Source organism: Ahaetulla prasina, chromosome 4 (assembly GCF_028640845.1).
Source record: "Ahaetulla prasina isolate Xishuangbanna chromosome 4, ASM2864084v1, whole genome shotgun sequence".
In the NCBI taxonomy this organism is placed as follows: Eukaryota; Metazoa; Chordata; class Lepidosauria; order Squamata; family Colubridae; genus Ahaetulla; species Ahaetulla prasina.
In genome coordinates this window covers 145,644,798-145,668,853 of record NC_080542.1, presented here as the reverse complement: position 1 = coordinate 145,668,853, position 24,056 = coordinate 145,644,798, and the positions used below count along the sequence as shown (strand labels likewise).

The following is a 24,056-nucleotide window of genomic DNA, read 5'->3' as shown; positions in this document are numbered from 1 at the left end:
TCAGCTAGTTTTCATATCTAAGGTGGAACTAGAATTCCCTATCTCCTGATGATTGGCCCAAAGTCACCAACTGTTTCATGACTAAGGTGGGACTAGAACTCATTGTCTCCTGGTGAATGGCCCAAAGTCACTCAGCTGGCTTTTATGTCTAAAACAAAACTAGAACTCACCGCCTCCTGGTGATTGGCCGAAAGTTACTCAGCTGGTTTCCATGCCTAAGGCAAAACTACAACTCACTATTTCCTGGTGATTGACCCAAAGTCACACAGGTGGCTTTCATGACTAAGGCAGTGCTAGAACTCACCATCTCCCAATACCCCAGCTAGTTTTCATATCGAAGGTGGAACTAGAATTCCCTATCACCTGATGATTGGCCCAGCTGGCATTCACTGCTAAGGCAGGACTTGAACTCGTCATCTCCTGGTTTCTAGCCTGGTGCCTTAACCACCAGACCAAACTGGCTGTCACAGCATTCCTGACCAGAGAACCTAATCCAGTCAAAACAACTTTTTGTGACAACTCACCTGAAACGGCACAAGATCACCATGGCGGTGGTGAGCGAAACGAGGGATGTGCTGTAGCCAACTGTATACAAAGCCTTGACAGACAGGTAGTAGTAAGCCTGTAAATCAAAGTTAGAGTTAACTTTGAAGAAAGATTAAAAGTGTCGAAGAGTCCAAATTCATTCCTTTCACAAGCATACAGATAGTCCTCAGTTTTTGACCATTCACTCAGCAGCCCAGGAGTACCCTGACTCACAGAGACAACCCATGTTCTGCATAAGACTGCAAGGGGGAGAACCTGGATTGCGTGGCTGCCTTGCTTAATGACAGCAATAATTTAAGGATTGTAATTCTGGACTCAGTTTGTGGCCATAAATCTTACGGGACCGCCTGCTGCTACCGAATACCTCTCACCGACCCGTGCGCTCTCACAGAGAGGGGCTCCTCAGGGTGCCATCGGTGCGACAGTGTCGTCTGGCGACACCCAGGGGAAGGGCCTTCTCTGTGGGGGCTCCCGCCCTCTGGAACGAACTCCCCCCAGGACTTCGTCAACTTCCGGACCTCCGAACCTTTCGCCGCGAGCTTAAAACCTATTTATTTATCTGCGCTGGACTGGGTTAGTGTTTTAATGGGTTTTAATGGGTTTTTAGTCCCAAATTTTAATCCTGGCCAATTTTAATAAGTTTTTTAATTGTATTTTTAATTTGTATTTATAGTATTGTATTTTATTTGGCTGTGAACCGCCCTGAGTCCTTCGGGAGAAGGGCGGTATACAAATGTAAATAATAAAAAATAAATAAAAATAAATAAAAATAAATCGAGGATTACCTGTATATCTGATCTAAAATCCCAAATGGAGCAGCCTGTACAAAGCACTCAATTCTGTTGAAAGATTCCAGTCAAATGATAAAGGTAGTCCTCAATTTACGACCATATTGCTAAGTGAGACAGTTGCTAAGTGAGTTTCGCTCCATCTTACGACCTTTCTTGCCACAATTGTTAAGTGAATCAGTGCAATTGTTAAGTTAGTCACAGGGTTGTTAAGTGAATCCGGCTTCCCCATTGACTTTGCTTGTCAGAAGGTCGCAAGAGAAGATCACGTGATCCCGGGACACTCTACATAAGCAACGGTTCATTTAGTGACCAATTGAAGTTACAAGGGCACTGAAAAAAGTAATTTATGAGCGTTTTTCACACTCATGACCGTTGCAGCATCCCTGATTTAAATTTGCTTGACCACCAACCCATATTTATGACGGTTGCCGTGTCCTGGGATAATATGATCACCTTTTGTGACCTTCTAACCAGCCGAAATAGGGATGCGGTGGTTTAGTGGGCAAGACACTGAGCTTGTCAATTGAAAAGTCAGCAGTTCAGCGGTTCGAATCCCTAGCACTGCCGTGAAACGGGGTGAGTTCCTGCTACTTGTCCCAGCTTCTGCCAACCTAGCAGTTCGAAAGCAGGTAAAAAATGCAAGTAGAAAAATAGGGACCACCTTTGGTGGGAAGGTAACAGCGTTCCGTGCACCTTTGGCGTTGAGTCATGCCAGCCACATGACCACGGAGACGTCTTCGGACAGCGCTGGCTCTTCGGCTTTGAAATGGAGATAAGCACTGCCCCCTAGAGTCAGCAATGACTAGCACATACATGCGAGGGGAACTTTTACCGTTACCTAACCAGCCGAAAGCCAGATTCACTTAACAACTGGGTGTCTAATTTAATAGCTGCGGTGATTCACATAACAACTATAGCAAGAAACGTGGTAAAATGGGGTAAAACTCAGAATTGTCTTGAACCTTTGGGCTCAGTTGTGATCATATTGACCATCATTTGTGTTGTAAATGTTGTACCTTGATGAATGTATCTTTTCTTTTATGTACACTGAGAGCATATGCACCAAGACAAATTCCTTGTGTGTCCAATCACACTTGGCCAATAAAAAATTCTATTCTATTCTATTCTATTCTATTCTATTCTATTCTATTCTATTCTATTCTATTCTATTCTATTCTATTCTATTCTATTCTATTCTATAAATCAAGGACTACCTGCACTTAGGCATAAATAGATTTAATCTAGCTTTCCAGCTCGGATCCTCTATGGGCAGAAGGAGACCAACTGAAGAATTTGTTGTGATTTACGGATGGCAGTCACGCCTCCAGAACAAGACATATTTTCATTGCCAGTTTACCTGGCCATTCCATGTGTCATTGTCGTCAAATCCGCAGGCATCGTAATAATGTGGGAACGGTTCAGACCAGCCTTCCTGGGTGCAGTTCCTGCTGACCAGTTTAAAATCCATGGATCCATCTGCTGGTTGGGGAAAAAAAATGAAAGAGAACATTTTTAGAAAAATTAGAAAAGTAGACATGGAGCTTTTTAGAGCAGAGATCTCCATGCTTGGTGACTTTAATAATGGTGGTCTTCAACTCCCAGAATTCCCCAGACAGACAAGCTTGAAAACTCTTGTTTTCAAGGAAAAAAATGGGCCTTTTTTTGGCTTGGCTTGGCTCTGGTGGCCTACACTGCAAGGTTGTTTGCAAAATCCTCTAGATGGAGTCAACTTCAGTGGGATTGTTTGGTCAATGCAAGAAGTGCTGGGGGGGGAAAGTTGATTCAAAGAACTCAGAATTGCAGGTCACATGATCAAAATTTGGAGGACTGGCAGCGGGAAGGTATTTTCGACAGTTGCGACATTCTGGGTCACATGATTGCTATTATCACTTCCCAGTGGAAGTGGAATTCAGCAAGTGAAGCAGGATTTGCTTAGCGACCACTGCTAAAAGGTCATAAAAGTGGACATGACTCATTTAACAACCACATCATTTAGCAAAGGATGTTCCAGTCTAAATTGTAGTCATATGACAAGGACTATGCAAAACATGTCAAGTAATAATTTGAGAAGCAAACAGCTTAGTCTAGTTTGGTCTAGTGGTTAAAGCACCAGGCCAGAAACCAGGAGATGTTGAGTTCTAGTCCCATCTTAGGCATGAAAGCTAACTGGATGACTTTGGGCCATTCACCAGGAGACAGTGAGTTCTAGTCCTGTCTTGGGCATGAAAGCTGTTTGAGTAACTTTGGGCTAATCACCAGGAGACGGTGACTTCTAGTCCCACTTAGGCATGAAAGCCAATTGGGTGACTTTGGACCATTCACTAGGAGACGGTGAGTTCTAGTCCTGCCTTGGGCATGAATTTTTATCTGAATTTTAGATACTGCTTTCCTGATCATTTCTAATGTTGAGGGTCTGTTTCTCAAACGATAACTTTGGGCCAGTCCTTGTCTCTCAGTCCAACCCACCTCACAGAGTTGTTGTTGCAGAGAAAATAGGGGGAGGAAGACATATTAGGCACGTTTACTGCCTTGAGCGACTTACAAAGTAATACAGGTGGGATTAAAGAACCTAATAAATAAATAAAATGAAATACAGTGACTAAACATTGGGCATGGCTCACTTAACAACCACGTCGCTTAGCAGTGGAAGCTCTCCTCTCAATTTTGGTCATAAATTGAGGACTACTCGTACCATGCAAAGTAACCGTTTGAGAAGCAGACCCTCAACATTAGAAATGATCAGGAAAGTAATATTTAAAACTGAGATAAAAATTCTGGTTTTTAGAATAAAACCAGATGATAGAATAAATCATCTCCATTCCTTACCTAGAAGTTGCTCTGGATTCTCAAACATTTCAAGCTCTCCTACGAAAAAAGAAAAGAAAAGAAGTTGAAGTCCACTTTAGGACTGACATAAGTAGTCCTTGACTTACAACAGTTCATTTAGTGACCATTTGAAGTTGCACTGAAAAAAAGTGACTTATGACCATTTTTCGCACTTACAGCCATTAAAGGATAATCATGTGATCAAAATTCAGATGCTTGGCAACTGTATGACACTTGCAGTGTCCCGGGATCATGTGATCCCCTTTTACGATCTTCTGACCATCAAACTCAATGGGGAAGCCAGATTCAATTAACTTAACAAGAGATTCACTTAACAACTGTGGTTAGAAAGGTAAAATGGGGAAAAATTCACTTAACAAATGGCTTGTTTAGCAACAGAAATTTTGGGCTCCATTGTGGTCATAAGTTGAGGACTACCTCTATGTCCCGTTCTCGACCTATCTAAGTAAAGAATAGACATAAGCCTTACCTGGTTGCGCATACGCCATGCCGTTCATATCCCAGCCTGGTCAACACAGAAAAAGAAAAAGAGGTTAAAGAACATAGTTTTTGTTTCAACAAAAATATATATTATTTCACTATTACATTAGCACTTTTCATTTTCCTCCCTTGTATGAAATTTTCGTACTTATTACGGTATATCTTCCTAAATTCCCCCTTTCTGCAGTATTCGGGATCTTTGTTGCGTACAAGCAGAGGTACATTCATTTAGAACGGAATGGAGCAGAACAGAACAGAACAGAACAATAGAACAGGAAGGGACCTTGGAGGTCTTCTAGTCCAACCCCCTACTCAGGCAGGAAATCCTATCCCATTTCAGATAAATGATTGCCCAATCTCTTCTTAAAATCTTCCAGTGCTGGAAATTTAATTAATCAGAATAAAGACAGAAACCTTGATGGGCTTCTGTCTTTTATAAACGTAATACAAATAATCCTTGACTTAGAACCATTTGTTTAGCAAACATTTGAAATTACAACAGCACTAAAGATAGCGACTTATGACCCGGTCCTCATACTTACGACCATTTTAGCTTCCTTGCCGTCGCAAGATCAGCCTTGGGATGCTTGGCAATGCATTTATGACAGTTGTAGCATCCAGAGCTCACCTGACCGCCATTTGCAACTTTCCCAGCTGGCTTCCCGCAAGCAAAGTCAATGGGGGAAGCTGGATTCGCTTAGTGACCATATGATTAGGAAGACTATACGATTCACTTAACAACCATGGTGATTCACTTAGTAATTGGGCAAAAAAGGTTGTAAAAAGGGGCCTCTGGTGGCGCAACAGGCTAATGCAGCCTATTATTAACAGCAACTGCTTGCAATATTGCAGGTTCAAGTCCCACCAGGCCCAAGGTTGACTCAGCCTTCCATCCTTTATAAGGTAGGTAAAATGAGGACCCAGATTGTTGGGGGGCAATAAGTTGACTTTGTATATAGTATACAAATGGATGAAGACTATTGCTTAACACAATGTAAGCCGCCCTGAGTCTTCGGAGAAGGGCGGGATATAAATGCAAAAAAACACACCAAAAAAACAAACAAAACCAGGCATGAATCACTGAGCCACGGAAGTTTTGGTACCCATTGTGGTCATAAATAAAGGACTATCGTTTTTTTTCTGGTGGGATAGAGTGGATGGATAGATAGATAGATAGATAGATAGATAGATAGATAGATAGATAGATAGATAGATAGATAGATAGATAGATAGATAATGAATTTTTTTTAAAAAGGAAAACCCATTCAGAGAAAAAAAAGCACACCAAACACATTGAGGGCTGGTTATAACCATCATTTATTCAATGCTGTTGTAACTTTCAACAGTCACTAAATGAATGGTCATATGTTGAGGACTACTTGGATCTCAGCTCATTTGGTCAACTGCAGCGATGCCTCTGTTCTTTCCTTTCCACCCCATTTTTCAGCCCCTATCAGGTTTATTCATGGTCTAAATTCCAGTTCTGTTCTATGAAACAGCTGGACATCTATTTGCAAGTAGTCCTTGACTTATGACCACAACTGAGCCCCAAATTTCTATTGCTAAACGAGACAGTTGTTAAGTGAATTTTGCCCCGTTTTTGCAACCTTCCTGGCTTATAATTGTTAAGTGGATCACCGCAGTTGTAAAAGTTAGAAACACGGTTGTTTAACCAAATCTGGCTTCCCCGTTGACTTAGCTTGTCAGACGGTCACAAAAGTGGATCACGGGACCTCCCAGAATACTACGACTGTCATAAATATGAGTCAGTTACCATGTGTCTTAATTCTGATTGCATGGCCATGGGGAGGCCTCAACAATCATGTGAAAAGGGGTCGTAAGTGGCTTTTTTTCAGTGACATTGTAACTTTAAACGGTCACTAAATGAAGTGTTGTAAGTCAAGGACTTCTTGCGGTATTTGGTGTTTATTGGCCATCCTTGTCTCCTAAAGAAATTGCTTTCTAGGCAACTTCACATCACTTACTTGATCTGATTCACAAGTGTTAAAACAGATCCAGAGAACCACAATGAGGACAATGGAGAGGCTAGAATTTAAATCCTCTAAAAAGAAATTGAAGGAGCTGCGCCTATTCAGCCTTGAAGGAAAGAATTTGAAGAGGATTATCAGACTCTTTTTATAGAGTGAAAAGGATAATACAGGCACAAAAGTCTGTTTGCCCTGATTCCAGAAATAACGCCAGCCATGCATTGCGGGTTGTCTGTACAGAATATGAGATGGGGTGGAGTGGAAGGGAAGGGAACATAGAAATAAGAAATAGAATAGAACAGAACAGAAATAGAATAGAATATAGAAATAAGAATAGAATAGAAATAGAATAGAATATAGAAATAAGAATAGAATAGAATAGAATAGAAATAGAATATAGAAATAAGAATAGAATAGAAATAGAATAGAATAGAAATAGAATAGAATATAGAAATAAGAATAGAATAGAATAGAAATAGAATAGAATATAGAAATAAGAATAGAATAGAATAGAAATAGAATAGAATAGAATAGAAATAGTAGAATATAGAAATAAGAATAGAAATAATAGAATAGAATAGAATAGAATTTTTATTGGCCAAGTGTGATTGGACACACAAGGAATTTGTCTTGGTGCATATGCTCTCAGTGTACATAAAAGAAAAGATACGTTCCTCAAGGTACAACATTTACAACACAATTGATGATCAATATATCAATATAAATCATAAGGATTGCCAGCAACAAGTTATAATCATACAGTCATAAGTGGAAAGAGATTGGTGATGGGAACTATGAAACGATTAATAATAGTGCAGATTCAGTAAATAGTCTGACAGTGTTGAGGGAATTATTTGTTTAGCAGAGTGATGGTGTTTGGGAAAAAATAAGAATAGAAATAGAAATAAGAATAGAATAGAATAGAAATAGAATAGAATAGAATAGAAATAGTAGAATATAGAAATAAGAATAGAAATAAGAATAGAAATAGAAATTAGAATAGAATAGAATAGAAATAGAATAGAATAGAATAGAAATAGTAGAATATAGAAATAAGAATAGAAATAAGAATAGAAATAGAAATAAGAATAGAATAGAATAGAAAAAGAATAGAATAGAATAGAAATAGAATAGAATATAGAAATAAGAATAGAATAGAATAGAAATAGAATAGAATATAGAAATAAGAATAGAATAGAAATAGAATAGAATAGAAATAGAATAGAATATAGAAATAAGAATAGAATAGAATAGAAATAGAATAGAATATAGAAATAAGAATAGAATAGGAATAGAATAGAATAGAAATAGAATAGAAATAAGAATAGAATAGAAATAAGATAGAATAGAAATAGAAATAAGAATAGAATAGAAATAGAAATAGAATAGAAATAGAAATAGAAATAAGAATAGAATATAAATAGAATAGAATATAGAAATAAGAATAGTACAGAACAAAGTAGAATAGAATAAAAAAAATAGAATAAAACAGAACAAGGAAAAAATAAAGAGTTGGAAGGGACCTCGGAGGTCTTCTCATCTAACCCATTTTCACATATGGCTTATGCTCATTTCAGAGGGTTCCGTTAAATAGGAAACCAAGAGGAAGGTATGTTATCTCTTTAGGCTAAATTGAAGGGCACCAAAAATGAATTTATGGACATTCTCAGTTTAGCAGTTGTGAACGGCCATAAATGGCTTGCAGTGCTCCATTTTGCCACTAGATGGCCATCTAGATTCTTCCCAAATGTTGACCATCTGCAGAACAAATGTACCCAACTATAACTCAGATTTATTTGAACTTCTATAGTCCCCCAAAACACTCAAGATTCCTCAGTTCCACTATTTCTTCTCGGTGATGCACTCAGACTGAAATTCAGCTTCTTCTCCAATCCCTGGTTAATTTTTACAGCCAAGGCTTTTGGGCAGGCAATACTCTGGAAGCTTATAAATAAACTCACCAAAACATCCATTCTTGGAAAGGAGACCTATTAAATCTTGAAAAGTTTTGCAAAGTTCCTGCAAAAGATGTTTCTCCTTGCTTGACGCTGCAAAAGAATTCTCAGCCCTGCAACACTCCAGAAAGTTTGCAAAGTTCTTATCCAGCATCGGAATGGTTGAAAGCATAGGTAATCCTCAACTTATAACCATTCACTTAGTGACCGTTTAAAGTTATAATAGTCCTGATGCATCTCCATTTGCATCTTTCTTTTTATGTCTCTTCCTTCTCTGCAATATACAGGTAGTCCTCAACTTACAACCACCTGTTTAGTAACTGTTCAGTGTTACGACGGTTACTATAAAAAATGTGATTTATGACCAGTTCTCACACTAAGAGTAATCACAGCATCCCTATAGTTATGTACTCAAAATATAGGCACTTAGCAACCAACATGGATTTACCATGATTGTAGGGTTCTGGGGTTATTTATGGTTTCCTTCTGGCCAACATCTCTGGAATCTCTTGGTGGTCTCCCATCCAAATGCAGGTAGTCCTTGATGTGGGAGCATAATTGAGCCCAAAATTTTTGTTGCTAAGTGAAGCAGTCATTAAGGGAGTTTTGACCCACTTTGCAACCTTTCTTGCCACTGTTGTTAAGTGCAGTTTTTCAGTTAGTCACAGTCATTTTTTATTTTTTATTTATTTTTATTTATTTGTCACAACAGTATATGTAAGTATAAGCATGAAATAATTACACGATATATAAGCATATATATAAGCATAAGTATGTAATAACTATATTAATTGGATATAATGAAAGGGAACATTAGGACAGGAATGGTAGGCACACTTGTGCTCTTATGCACGCCCCTTACAGATCTCTTAGGAATGGGGTGAGGTCAATAGTAGACAGTTTTTGGTTAAAGCTTTGGGGATTTTGGGAAGAGACTATAGAGTCAGGTAATGCATTCCAGGCATTAACAACTCTGTTACTGAAGTCATATTTTCTGCAATCAAGATTGGAGCAGTTAACATTAAGCTTAAATCTATTGTGTGCTCGTGTATTGTTGGAATTGAAGCTGAAGTAGTCTTCAACAGGAATAGATGTAATAGATGATTCTATGAGTTAAACTCAGGTCATGTCGAAGGCGGCGGAGTTCTAAGTTTTCTAAACCCAGGATTTTAAGTCTGGTGGCATCAAGGTATTTTGTTGTAATCAGAAGAGCATTAAGTGAATCCGGCTTCATCAGAAGGTTGCAAAACAAGATCACGTGACAATTTGCAACGGTCATAAATAAGAACCAGTTCCCAACCCTCCGAATCACGCGATCGTGGGGAAGCTGCAGCGGTTGTGAGAAACAGGTCATAAGTCACCTTCTTCAGTGCTGTTGTAACATTGAACGGTCACTAAATGAACTGTTGTAACTTGAGGACTACCAGTACTGAGCAACTCTGAATTTGCGTTTCTTCTGCAAGGCCAATTGGAGCCAAGAGGTTTGCATTATAAATGACTTAACGCTGCCCCTTTCTCCTCCTCCTCCTCCTCCTCCTCCTCCTCTTCCTCCTCCTCCTCCTCCTACGCGCCTTGGCCTACTGTAATTCTAAATTTTTCTTCTGCTGTTCAGAATAAGAAGGGTCAGGGATTCGACCACCTTACCATAATCTACGTTCACCACGGTGAAGAGAGCTGGGCATTTGACAAACACGACTTCGCCCACCAAAGCAGGTTTCCAGCAAGTGATGTTATCCCACATCCCTGCGCAACCTGTAGAAATAAAGAAACAATTTAAAAATAATGCAGGAAACAAGAGAAACAGTTTTCGAGGTTTTTCTTTTGTGTTTTCTTTTTAATTTATTCATGCCTTTATTATTTTGTAATTGCTATTTTTTGTTATTTCCTATATTATTATAGATGGGGTGGCTTAGTGGCTATGACGTTGAGCTTGTCGATCGAAAGGTCGGCAGTTCAGCAGTTCGAATCCCTAGTGCCACGTAATGGGTGAGCTCCCGTTACTTGTCCCAGTTTCTGCCAACCTAGCAGTCGGAAAGCACGTAAAAAATGCCTGTAGAAAAATAGGGACCATTTTTGGTGGGAAGGGAACAGCATTCTGTGCGCCTTTGGCATTGAGTCATGGCGGTCACATGACCACGGAGACGTCTTTGGACAGCGCTGGCTCTTCGGCTTTGAAACGGAGATAAGCACCGCCCCCTAGAGTCAGGAACAACTAGCACATATGTGCAAGGGGAATCTTTACCTTCACTTTATATCATTATAATTTTATTTATTCTTTATTTATTTGCTATGCTTCTATTTTATTACTTATTTATTAACTCATTGTTTTCAATTTATTTGTTTCATTGTTTTTTATTTTATTCGTTTTTTGTGTTTCATTATTTATTTTGTGTTTTTTTGTTTGTTTGTTTGTTTTGTATGGGCAGTCCTCGACTTACAACAGTTCATTTTGCAACTGAAATTTTGGGCTCACTTGGGGTTATAAATCGAGGACTACCTCTACCATGGTCATAACTCAAGGACCTCCTGTAACAGAAGGAAGGAAGGGATTACACAAATCTTATGGACATTTGAGAACTTCACAATGAACTTGGCAATTGTACACATATGGTTTGTCTGTTGTGGTTTTTCTGGAATGTTTTTTTTTAAATCTACATTCTGGAATTTTCTGCCTGTTTTTAAAAGATCGATCCCCATTTATTTTTGGAATAACACACTGTGTCGCACGTTAAATTGATCGAGTTCTAGTTATGCTGCTGGCTCACGCTCCCATTCAGACTGCCACACTAGGAAGTCACACAAAAATCAAACACTAATCTCACACTATTAAAAATAAATATTTTTTTTAGAGACACCCTTTAGAACAACGCATTTGAACAGCAAAAAGGCACACAATGATTTACGGGAACCCAAGTTGCACTCTCTAAAAATCTGAACAAGGACAGGAGAAGACACAAAAAAAAAAAAAAGCAAGATGGTTTTAATTGAAATTAATAAAATAAAATTTGGGTGACGTTTTCCCCGTGGATTTAATCGCATCCCCTTTCTGCCCCATCCAAAATTTATAATTTCCATAGCAACTTTGGGAGATGTTTTGATGGCCAGAACAGGATTATGTAATCCTTGCACTCCTGCATTGCAGCAATCATAAAATGTATGAATGGAGAACATCACATTGTCTAAGCAGCCTGTTTTCTCCAACTGAGAGCTTTAAGATGAGAAATCAGCTCTCCTGTTCCGTCTTTGGTAGAGCACTTTTGTAGTGCTGCCATTCCATGCCATGCCACTCCATTAAATTTATGTTTATTGATTGCATGATTAGATTTTTATCCAGCTTTTATTATGTTATAAGTAATGCAATATACATAATACTGCTTCCTCCTCCTATTTTCCCCACTACAACAACCCTGTGAGATGGATTGGGCTGAGAAAGACAGTAACGCACCTGTCTTTCATGCCTAAAGCGGGACTAGAACTCACTGTCTTCTGGTAATTGGCTCAAAGTCACCCAGCCGGCTTTTATGTCTAACGTGGAACTAGAATTTATTATTTCTTGGTGACTGACCCAAAAGCCTGAGTCTGGACTAGAACTCACCATCTCTTGGTGTTTGTCCCAAAATCACCCAGCCAGGTTTCATGCCTAAAATGGGACTAGAACTCACCACCACCTAATAATTTGCCCAAAGTCATCCAGATGGCTTTCATGCAAAAGTGGGATTAGAACTCACCGTCTCCTGGTGTTTGTCCCAAAATCACCCAACCGGCTTTTATGCCTAAAGTGGGACTAGAAGTCTCTTCACCTGGTTTCTAGCCTGATTGCCTTAATTACTGCATTGAACTGGCTCCAAATTCCATCTTTATCTCTACAAAATAACAAGGGCTCCCTATAGAAGAAATCGTTGTGCTAGATCAGAGGTCTGCAAACTTGGCTCTTTTAAGACTTGTGGACTTCAACTCCCAGAGTTCCTCAGCCATCTCATCTCATCTTTGTTGAATTATGAGAGAAGGAAATCTTAGAAATTTACACAGAAAGCTTTTTATTTATTAAATTTCTATACCGCCCTTCTCCCGAAGGACTCAGGGCGGTGTACAGCCAGAATAAAAACACAGAATATATACAATTAAAAGAATTTAAAATGAACTATTACTATATGGCCGATAATTAAAACAATTAAAAATTTAAAATATTATTAAAACCCCAATTTAAAATCAACTATTTATGCCAGTCCTGCTTGAATGAATAAATATGTTTTAAGCTCACGACGGAGCTTCAAAGAGTAAAACTCGTAGGTGTCCCTCCTTGTCCGAAAATCTTTTGTTTCTCTTCCTTCTCCAATTCTGGGTGAACAACCTTCCTGGATCTGAACAGTTTTTCACCGTAAGTGAAGTTGTTAGAAGAAGCTATGCCTGGAGATGAATACAGGAACTCCTCGGCTTACAACAATTTGTTTAGTGACCGTTCAAAGTTACAACGGCACTGAAAAAGGCTCATTTTTCACAGTTATGACCTTCCCAGCGTCACCATTTGATCATGTGATCAAAATTGGGAACTGGCTTATATTTATGACCGGGGCTGTGTCTCCCAAAGTCATGCGATCCTCTTTTGTGATCTTCTGACCAGCAAAGTCAACAGAGAAACCAGATTCACTTAACAACCGGGTGACTAACTTATCAATGGCAGTGATTCACTTAACAACTGAGGCAAAAAAGATTGTAAAATGTGGCAAAATTCACTTAACAAGGGTTTCGCATAACAAGATAAATTTTGGGCTCAATTCTGACCGTCTTTATAGGTAGTCCGTGAGTTATGTCCATAATGGAGCCTGCCGACCTCTCTTTATGACAACGGTTATTAAGCAAATCACCATGATTGCGAAGGGAATCCACATTATGAAGCAAACACTGTTGTTGTTAGGCTAAGCAGTGGTTCCCCATGGTGTAGTTTTGAGGAAAACTGCACATAAATGCCAGTTCTGGCCAAAAACATCAAAAAATACAGTTAGGTAACCACAGGACAGCGTAAATGGCCATAAATGCAGATCGTTTGCAGAGTGCCTGATGTGTAGTCATGTCACAGGAGGTGGGTGGGAGCAACCGTGGGAACTTTGAATCTGGAACATAAGTACAGTAGTGGCCAAAATTGTGGAAACCTTTTGGGAAAAAGTGTATTTTCTAAAACTAGCTAGTAACATATAAATTATATATCAATGGAAAGATAATTTAATCAGGAATGTATTGCAATCACTTTTAGGAAGCGTTTGCTATTAGAATAGCAGTTACAGTGTAAAGAAGAAAAGTGAAACACGTAAACAAAATGAGATATACAAAAATTATCACCATGGAAAAAACGAGATATACAAAAATTATCACCACGTCAGTGAATACTTCCCTGGGTAAACTTTAGCATGAATTAGGGCCTTACAACGTCTTCCCATGGAGTGAACCAAGTTTTTCAGTTCTGCAGCTGTTCTAATGTGTGAAACCAAGATTGAAGGGTGGCTTCTATTAACTGGGTTTTATTGCTGGGTTGCTTCTGACTAACAAGTTTCTTTAGTCGGCTCTGTAGACTTTCACTTGGGTGAAGGTCTGAGCTATTCCTAGGCCATTCCAGCAGTGGAATAGGATTATCTTGAAACTCCCCCAAAAAGTGGTAGTTATTAGCCATCAAACCTCAAAAATACACTTTCCCCAAAAGGTTTCCACAATTTTGGCCACTACTGTAGATCTTGTCAGTACTTTGAACAGCCATTAAATGAATGTTCGTAAATCAAGGAGCCCCTGCATTTTAGTACCTCTTTCTTTCATTTCCTGATTGTCTTGCTCCTACGAATATTTAATCTGGAGATTTTTAGTGTAATTTCTATTGTTTTTAGTATTTTAAATTGTAATACAAGTTTTGGAATAGTAAATCGTATGGAGTCATGGAAATTGAAAGAAAGAATGAATGAATGAACATAGGTGCTCCTTGACTTGTGACCAAAATTGAGCCTAACATTTCTGTTGCTAAATGAGACATTTGTTAAGTGAGTTTTGCCCAATTTTATGACCTTTCTTGCCACCATTGTTAAGTGAATCACTGCAGGGGTTAAGTGAATGATATGCTTGTTAAGGGAATCTAGCTTCCCCATTGATTTTCCTTGTCAGAAGGTTGCAAAATAGAGCCACAAAAAGGTGTAAAATGGGGCAAAACTGACTTAACAAATGTTTCACTTAGTAACATAACACTTGGGTTCCACTGTGGTCGTAATTCAAAGGCAATCTGTAAGGTAGAATTATTTTACCTGGTCATGTATCCTATCTAGTCTACCAGATATGGTTGACTGTTTTTTAAGGAAAACGTGGAAGTTCCATTTTTGTGTTTGTGTGTTTTTCTGAATATTTAAGCACGTTTATTATTAGGTATTCGCTTCTGAAGAATACTTAGCAAATACTGGTGTTTTGGAATTAATTCAAATTCTTAGAATTGTCCAGATATCATTGAAATATATACTGAGTTTGCAGCAAAGCTTGGAGTTTTGTTTTTTGTTTGTTTGTTGCAAACAGTGCTAGAAGACTGAATAATTCTATATTTTTTTCAGCTGTTTTGACAATTCTATTTAAGCTTCCAACACTTTAATAACTATGGGGGAACAATTTGCCGGTTTATTCCCTAATCTCTCAATTTGAGTGGTTAAATCCTGATATTTCACAATTTTGGCCACTACTGTAGATCTTGTCAGTACTTTGAACAGCCATTAAATGAATGTTCGTAAATCAAGGAGCCCCTGCATTTTAGTACCTCTTTCTTTCATTTCCTGATTGTCTTGCTCCTACGAATATTTAATCTGGAGATTTTTAGTGTAATTTCTATTGTTTTAAAATGTTTTTAGTATTTTAAATTGTAATACAAGTTTTGGAATAGTAAATCGTATGGAGTCATGGAAATTGAAAGAAAGAATGAATGAATGAACATAGGTGCTCCTTGACTTGTGACCAAAATTGAGCCTAACATTTCTGTTGCTAAATGAGACATTTGTTAAGTGAGTTTTGCCCAATTTTATGACCTTTCTTGCCACCATTGTTAAGTGAATCACTGCAGGGGTTAAGTGAATGATATGCTTGTTAAGGGAATCTAGCTTCCCCATTGATTTTCCTTGTCAGAAGGTTGCAAAATAGAGCCACAAAAAGGTGTAAAATGGGGCAAAACTGACTTAACAAATGTTTCACTTAGTAACATAACACTTGGGTTCCACTGTGGTCGTAATTCAAAGGCAATCTGTAAGGTAGAATTATTTTACCTGGTCATGTATCCTATCTAGTCTACCAGATATGGTTGACTGTTTTTTAAGGAAAACGTGGAAATTCCATTTTTGTGTTTGTGTGTTTTTCTGAATATTTAAGCACGTTTATTATTAGGTATTCGCTTCTGAAGAATACTTAGCAAATACTGGTGTTTTGGAATTAATTCAAATTCTTAGAATTGTCCAGATATCATTGAAATATATACTGAGTTTGCAGCAAAGCTTGGAGTTTTGTTTTTTGTTTGTTTGTTGCAAACAGTGCTAGAAGACTGAATAATTCTATATTTTTTTCAGCTGTTTTGACAATTCTATTTAAGCTTCCAACACTTTAATAACTATGGGGGAACAATTTGCCAGTTTATTCCCTAATCTCTCAATTTGAGTGGTTAAATCCTGATATTTCACAATTTTTTCCCAGTCTCTTTCCAGCTATTTTACTTTACTGTCAGTTGGTATTGTCAAATCTGTAAATAATCTGCTTTTCTTCAGCTACTGGGGATGCCCAGCATATTATGTGCTAGAGATTGTGCTGTCTGAATTAAGAGCAGTGGTGAAATCCAATTTTTTTTACTACCGGTTCTGTGGGCGTTGCTTTGTGGGTATGGTGTAGTTTGGTGGGCGTGGGTGTGACAAGGGAAGGATACTGCAAAATCCCCATTCCCTCCCCACTCCTGGGGTAAAAATATTGCAAAATCTCCATTCCCACCCCACTCTGGGGCCAGCCAGAGGTGGTATTTGCTGGTTCTCCAAACTGCTCAAAATTTCTACTACCGGTTCTCCAGAACCTGTCAGAACCTGCTGGATTTCACCCCTGATTCAGAGGTCCCTAAACATTTTTACGTGGTTGTTTTAGGGCATTTTTTCCCCTTGTTTGGAAAATATGGCAAAATTCTATTTAAGAACTTTTAAGGTTGAGAAGATGGTGGAGCAGGGATGGTTGACAAGGAAGAAAGGAAGGGCTAAGGGAAGGAGGGAGGGGAGGGAGGAAGGGGAAAGGGAAAGGGGGGGTGGAAGAGAGAGGGGGAGAAGGAAGGAAAGAAGGGGTAAGGGAAGGGAGGAGGGAGGGGAGGGGAGGAGAAGGAGGAGGAGAAAGAAGGAAGGGAAAGGAGGAAGGGAAGGAAGTGTTAGAGGAGGGGAAGGGAGGAAGAAAGGAAGGAAGGCAGGGGAATGAGGAAGGGAGGAAGGGTTAGGGTAAAGAGGGAGGGGAAGGAAGGAGGAAAGGAAAGGAGGAAGTGGGAGGGGTAAGAGGGGAGCAAAGGAGGAAAGGAAGGGGAGGGAAAGGAAGGGAAGGGAAGGGAAGGGAAGGGAGGAAGGAAGGAAGGAAAGGGAGGAAGGAAGGGAAGGGAAGGGAAGGGAAGGGAAGGGAAGGGAAGGGAAGGGAAGGGAAGGGAAGGGAAAGGAAGGGAAGGGAAGGGAAGAGAAAGGAAAGGAAGGGAAGGGAAGGGAAGGAAGGAAAAGGAAGGGAAGGAAGGGAAGGGAAGAGAAAGGAAAGGAAAGGAAGGGAAGGGAAGGGAAAGGAAAGGAAAGGAAGGGAAGGGGAGAGGAAGAGGGATTATCCTACCCATCTTGTCCTAATCACCAAAAATACAGCTAAGGCCAGGCGGAAGAATGGTACAACCACTTAAGCTTACAGTTTACATTTTTACACAACAGAGTGTGTCCCTATCTCAGCCTCTTCCTGCTTCCTTAGCTCTTCTTTTCTATTTGCCAGCAGTTGCCAGAAGGCTTTACTTGTTTATGGCATGAAATAAAGTGGATTTTTTAAAAAAAAGAGAGAGAGAGAGAGAGAGAGAGAGAGAGAGAGAGAGAGAGAGAGAGAGGAAATCCTTCTACATTTCCCCAATCCTGACACCAAGGGGGCATGAGAGAAAATGTCTCTATCGTCCCACAACTCCCGAAGGACATTTTTCTGCTTCTTTCTCCAAATTCCCTTTTTCTTTCCAGAAAATAATGTTGACGATGAGCAAAAACACAACGGCGCGGGAATTCTCCTGATGCAGATTGAGCCGAACGAGCCTTGCAGCCATTAGAATATGGAAGCGAATGAGCCAAAGAGCCAGAACTGTTGTGCGGCCCTGTTCATGTGTGGAAATTAGGAGTAGTTTTTGCCAAGACGGGGAGGAGAGACAATTTCACAGATGTGCGTTTTGGAAAAACGCTGCCTGCTCTGTGGCCAGAGGGGTCTAAGACAGCTGTGCCTTGGCTCAGGAAGGGGACGGGCATTTGATGCTTCGTCGAGGGTTTGCCAGATCTTATTTCGAAAGACGTTTTGTAACTCAGGGACGGACTGGATGGTTCTGGGTGGTCTCTGAGCTTGGTGGTTTTCCTGTAGACGTTTCGTGACCCAACTAGGGGAACCTCATCAGTCCTAGAAGGGAGGGGGGGAAGGGTTTGCAGGGAGGAGGAGGAGAAGGAAGAAGAGGAGAAGAAGAAGAGGAGGAGGAGGAGGAGGAAGAGGAGGAAGGGGAAAAGAAGAGGAGAAGAAGAGGAGGAGGAGGAGGAGGAAGAGAAGAAGAAGAGGAGGAAGAGGAAGCGGAGGAGAAGAAGAGGAGGAGGAGGAACAGGAGGAGGAAGAGGAAAAGAAGAGGAGGAGAAGAAGAGGAGGAGGAAGAGGAGGAAGAGAAGAAGAAGAGGAGGAAGAGGAAGAGGAGGAGAAGAAGAGGAGGACGAGGAACAGGAGGAGGAGGAACAGGAGGAAGAGGAGGAAGAGGAAAAGAAGAGGAGGAGAAGAAGAGGAGGAGGAAGAGGAAGAGGAGATGGAGGAGAAGAAGAGGAGGAGGAGGAGGAGATGGAGGAAGAGGAGGAGGAAGAAGCGGAGGAGGAGGAGGAGAACTGTGGGGTCCTTGCTGCTCTCTGAGCTTGGTGGCTTTCCTGCAGATGTTTCATGAACCCACTAGGTAACATCATCAATGCTAGGAAGGAATGGGAATTGGGAGGAGGAGGACGACGACTATGGGGTCCTTGGTGCTCTCTGAGCTTAGTTGTTTTCTTCGAGACATTCAGGCAACATCATCAGTGCCAGAAGGAAATGGAATTTGCACTAATTTTATATACAAGCGGTCCTCAATTTATGATCACAATTGGGCCGAAAATTTCCCTTGCTAAGCTGGATTCCATGTGATTCACTTAACAATCGCAATCCTTGAGCAGGGGGTTGGACTACAAGACCTCCAAAATCCCTTCCAACTCTGTTATTCTGTTTTGCTTAACAATCCGGCTTAACCCGGCTCAACAGCCATCATGCTTAGAAAGGGAAATTCAGGCTTTAACTGTGGTCATAAGTCCAGGGACTACCTTATAATGAATTGTTAACTTCAGTGCGTTAGAATTGTTAGTTAGTGACCATTTGAAGTTGCACGGCACTGAGACCAAGTGGCTTATGACCGTTTTTCATATTTACGACCGTTGCAACATCCCCATGGTCACATGATCGAAATTCGGATGCTTGGCAACTGGTTTATACTTACGACGGTTGCAATGTCCCGAGTTCAAGGGATCACCGTTGCAGCAAAGTCAGAGGGGAAGCCAGATTCGTTTAATATCCAGGTTACTAACTTAACAACTGCATGTGATTCAGTTAACAACTGTGGCAAGAAAGGTCATAAAATGGGACAAAACTCACTTAACAAATGCCTCACTTAACAAGAAAAATTTTGGGCTCCCTGTGGTCTCCTCAGAGTATCTTCTTTACTGATTTTGAGATCTGGTACAAATTTACTGATCTTACGATCTGGAAGGATTTACTGATTTTACTGATTTGTGGTGAGTTCCAGCACATACCTGGGGATGATTCATTGAAGGTCGAACTGCTGGTCAGTTTCTGGATGTTTTCTAAACACGCTTCTTGTTCCTTTTTGATGAAACAATCAGAATGCATGGATGCAGCCTGAGGGAAAGTAGAAAACAGGCCCACGGTGAGAACCCCAGACTTCAAGGCATGGGGGGAAATGGATGGTCAACGGCTGATTAGTGACTTATATACCTGTCCATTATCATCTCTCTTTCTGTTTATCCATCTACCATCTCTCTCTCTATACCGGTATATATATATATATATATGTCTGTCTGTCTGTCTGTCTGTCTGTCTGTCTGTCTGTCTGTCTATCTATCTATCTATCTATCTATCTATCTATCTATCTATCTATCTCTTTCTATTTATCTATCTCTATCTATCTTTCTATTTATCTTTCTGTCTATATCCATCTGTCCAACCATCCATCCATCATCTCTCTCTCTCTCTCTCTCTTTCTATTTATCTTTCTAACTATATCTATCTGTCATCCATCCATCTATTCATCCATCCATCATCTCTCTTTCTCTAGCTATATTTCTATCTATCTCTATCTATCTATCTATCTATCTATCTATCTATCTATCTATCTATCTATCTATCTATCTATCTATCTATCTCTCTATTTATCTTTCTATCTACATCTATCTGTCATCCATCCATCCATCCATCCATCCATCCATCCATCATATCTATCTATCTATCTATCTATCTATCTATCTATCTATCTATCTATCTATCTATCTATCTCTTTCTATTTATCTTTCTATCTATATCTATCTAGCTATATTTCTACTTCTCTCTCTCTCTCTTTCAATTTATCTTTCTATCTATATCTATCTGTCATCCATCCATCCATCCATCCATCACCTCTCTCTCTCTCTCTTTCTATCTACCTACCTATCTATCTATCTATCTATCTATCTATCTATCTATCTATCTATCTATCTATCTATCTATCTATCTATCATCTATCATCTATCTATCTCTACCTACCTACCTACCTACCTACCTACCTACCTATCTCCATTCTTCCCTCTCTGTCTCTCTCTCCTTCCATCTCTCTCGCTCTCCCTCCCTGCCTGTCTCTTTCCTCCCTCCCTCCCTCCCTCCCTAACTTCAAAACGGGGAGCTTTTTTTGGGTGGAGGGGAGGAGTCTGTCACAACCTGGAATGGCCAGTCAACGAATGATCATTTCATTTTGTGAAGCATTTTTTCTGGAAACATTGTATTGCCAATTAGAGCTTATGAAAATTATGCTAGACCAGTCTTAGGGCATTGTTCAACTGTTTGGAATCCCCACCATATATCTGACATCAGTACAATCGAATGGGTTCAGAAATATTTCACGAGAAAAGTCTTGCATTCTTTTGTACACAGTAGAATTCCCCATGCTACGAGGTTCAAAATTCTCTGTTTGGATAACTTAGAACTGCGTCACTTGTGGTCAGACCTAGGTATTGCACACAAAATTATACGTAGCAATGCTTTATCTGTAAATGACTTTTTTTCTGTTTTAATTGCAACAATACGCACGCGAACAACCGCTTTAAACTCAATGTAAATTGTTCTACAAATTGTTGTAAAAAAATATGATTTCTGTAATAGAGTTCTCATAGTCTGGAGTGCCCTACCTGATCCAGTTGTCTCAGCTAAAAATTTTCACACTTTCAGTCGCAAATTGACTTCCCTAGACCTTACTTCATAAGGGGACGCGGTGTCTTAGTGGCTAAGACGCTGAGCTTGTCGATCGAAAGGTCGGCAGTTCAGCGGTTCGAATCCCTAGTGCTGCCATGTAACGGGGTGAGCTCCCGTTACTTGTCCCAGCTTCTGCCAACCTAGCAGTCCGAAAGCAGGTAAAAAATGCAAGTAGAAAAATAGGGACCATCTTTGGTGGGAAGGGAATAGCGTTCCGTGCACTTTTGGCGTTAAGTCATGCCGGCCACATGACCACGGAGACGTCTTCGGACAGCGCTGGCTCTTTGGCTTTGAAACGGAGATGAGCACCGCCCCCTAGAGTCGGGAACGACTAGCACATATGTGCGAGGGGAACCTTTACCTTTACTAGAGAGGGGCATGCATAAGCGCACTAATGTGCCTACCGTCCCTGCCCTTGTATTTTTATTCTCTTATTCTTGTTCTCCTTTTTGTTTGACAAATTCCAGTAAATAAATAAAATAAATATATCATAATCCGAGGACTAGCTGTAGCAACCGTAATGAATTGATTGCGTAAAGAATCTGGCTTCTGCATCCCTTCTGCATCGCACCCACGAATTAAATGTATGGGGGTTTTTTTTGCATCCTGTCTCCAAATGAAATACCGCTTCTGCAAGGACTACTACTAAAGAAATACAGATATTGCAAGCACCGTTTTAAACCTTCCTCAATTGCTCTCCCTGCCGAGTGGCGCACCACTGTTTCTACTTCCCAACACAACCGTTTTGTGGCATTACAATGATTTTACAAGAGGTTCTGATTTGACTCGAGATGCCTTCAGCATGTGTTTACAGCTTTCAGCACTGAACTGAGAAACCGTCTCAATTTCCTCCCGAGGGAAATAAGCAAGATTTGGAACAAAATGATAGCTAAAGCAGGACGAGGCACGTCAAAAAGACACAAATAAAAGCAATGTTTGGAATCAAACTCTTTCGGGAGCCTGGAAAATACAGGTATCCTTTGACTAAGCAACAGTTCATTCAAGTTACAACAGCATTGAAAAAAGTGGACTTATGACCGTTTTTCACACTTACGACCACTGCAGCATCCCCATGGTCAAAATTCAACTGACTCATATTTATGACGGTTGCCGTATCCCGGGGTCACGTGATCCCGCTTTTCCTTTTATGGCAAGCAAAGTCAATGGCGAAGCCAGATTCACATAACAGCTGGGTTACTAAATTAACAACTGCATTGTCTTGCTTAACAACAGAAATGTTGGTCTCGATTGTGGTCGTAAGTCGAGGACTACCTGTGTGGAATTAGTGATTTTCTTGGTCTGCCAACGACAAATGTCAGTGACTGAATGAGAGCAGAGTTTCTCAGCTTGGCGACTTTAAGGTGTAGAAAGTTAGAACCCACCCATCTCCTAGAACAATGAAATATTTTGAGGAATATTTTAAAAAGGCAGAATATTATATTTCCCTAAATGAGAAGTGGAGAAACATGTTTTTAAAGACAAAGAGCAGTTCCCTGCCCCCCAGCAGATATTTGGTGCCCGTTGAGAAAGACTGGGCCAGCCTATCTACAAGACAAAAGACCTTCAGTTTTAGGGTGATGGGATTAAGACATGACTCTCCAGGACATAATAGGCTTATCTATCAGCAGAGCTCACCCACAGGGCACAATCATCTGGGGACACTGCATTACCCTCCAGGCTTTAACCAAACTTGATTCAGACAAACATGACCCCATATGGCCCCATAGGAGTCCGACAGCAACCAATAGAATACATGCCCTTGCCACAGGAACAGGAAGCTCAAGTTCAAAGCCCAAGAGAAGGTATAAATCACTCTCACTCTCCACTCCATGTGCCCAGGATCTCAAACCCATGTGGTCATCAATAAACCATCTTTCCAATCAGCCTCCATGTTTCCAGTGTCTTTCTCCCCACTTGGAACCCAAATGGATATTTCTTCCAACAAAGGTAAGTGGACTTCAAGAATTCCCCAACCAGCAGGCTTAACGATGGCATGATTCACTTAACAACTGCAGGGATTCTTGCATTTATGACGGTTGTAGCATTCTAGGTCATGTGATCCCCATTTGTGACATTCCCAGATGGCTTCCAATAAGCTAAGTTAATGGGGGAGTGGGGGAGAAGCTGGATTTGTTTAATGACCTTGTGCGTCATATGGATTCATTTATTTCTGAATCTTAAATTCACTTAACAAATGTTTCACTTAGCAGTCTCAAAGGTGCTTTTCCAGGAGGCAACTGGGACGTTCTTGGGTTGTTGTTTTTTTGGGAGATGTTTCGCTTCTCATTCAAGAAGACTCTAAATAAATGGTCAATAAGTCGAGGACTACCTGCATCTCTTGATTCAAAGACAAATCGGAGGAAAACAGCGTTAGAGAAGGTGACACCCCACCCCACCTCTGTTATTTCTTATTTGTTTTCCAAGTTTGCATCCCCAGCAGGCTCACAACGCAAAATAACAGAGTTGGCGGGCACCCTGGAGGTCTTCTAGTCCAACCCCTGTGTGAGCAGGAGACTGTATACCACTCTGGACAAATGGTTGCTCAATCTCATTTGAAAGAGCTCCAATGATAGAGAACCTGTCCCACAACTTCTGGCGACGAGCCACTCCACTGATTAATGGTACTAAAAAGAGGTTCCTAAAAATAGGACAAGGGCCTAATCTCTTTAAGAACATGTGTA

The 24,056-nt window shown here is 40.2% G+C and overlaps 1 protein-coding gene across 9 annotated transcripts in view; it reads right to left on the bottom strand.

Moving 5' to 3' along the window:
• ADCYAP1R1 (ADCYAP receptor type I) overlaps positions 1-24,056 on the bottom strand; it is a 187,799-nt gene that overhangs the window by 101,365 nt on the left and 62,378 nt on the right. For 8 of the 9 annotated variants that reach the window (XM_058181027.1, XM_058181026.1, XM_058181028.1 and 5 more), the window contains exons 3-8: positions 19,668-19,773; positions 10,252-10,359; positions 4,654-4,689; positions 4,164-4,202; positions 2,695-2,816; positions 525-622 (exon numbers count right to left, since the gene is read on the bottom strand). In XM_058181027.1, the coding sequence (XP_058037010.1) occupies positions 525-622; positions 2,695-2,816; positions 4,164-4,202; positions 4,654-4,689; positions 10,252-10,359; positions 19,668-19,773 (509 nt within the window). The remainder of the gene's footprint in view (positions 1-524; positions 623-2,694; positions 2,817-4,163; positions 4,203-4,653; positions 4,690-10,251; positions 10,360-19,667; positions 19,774-24,056) is intronic. The other variant, XM_058181030.1, reaches the window with a different exon arrangement.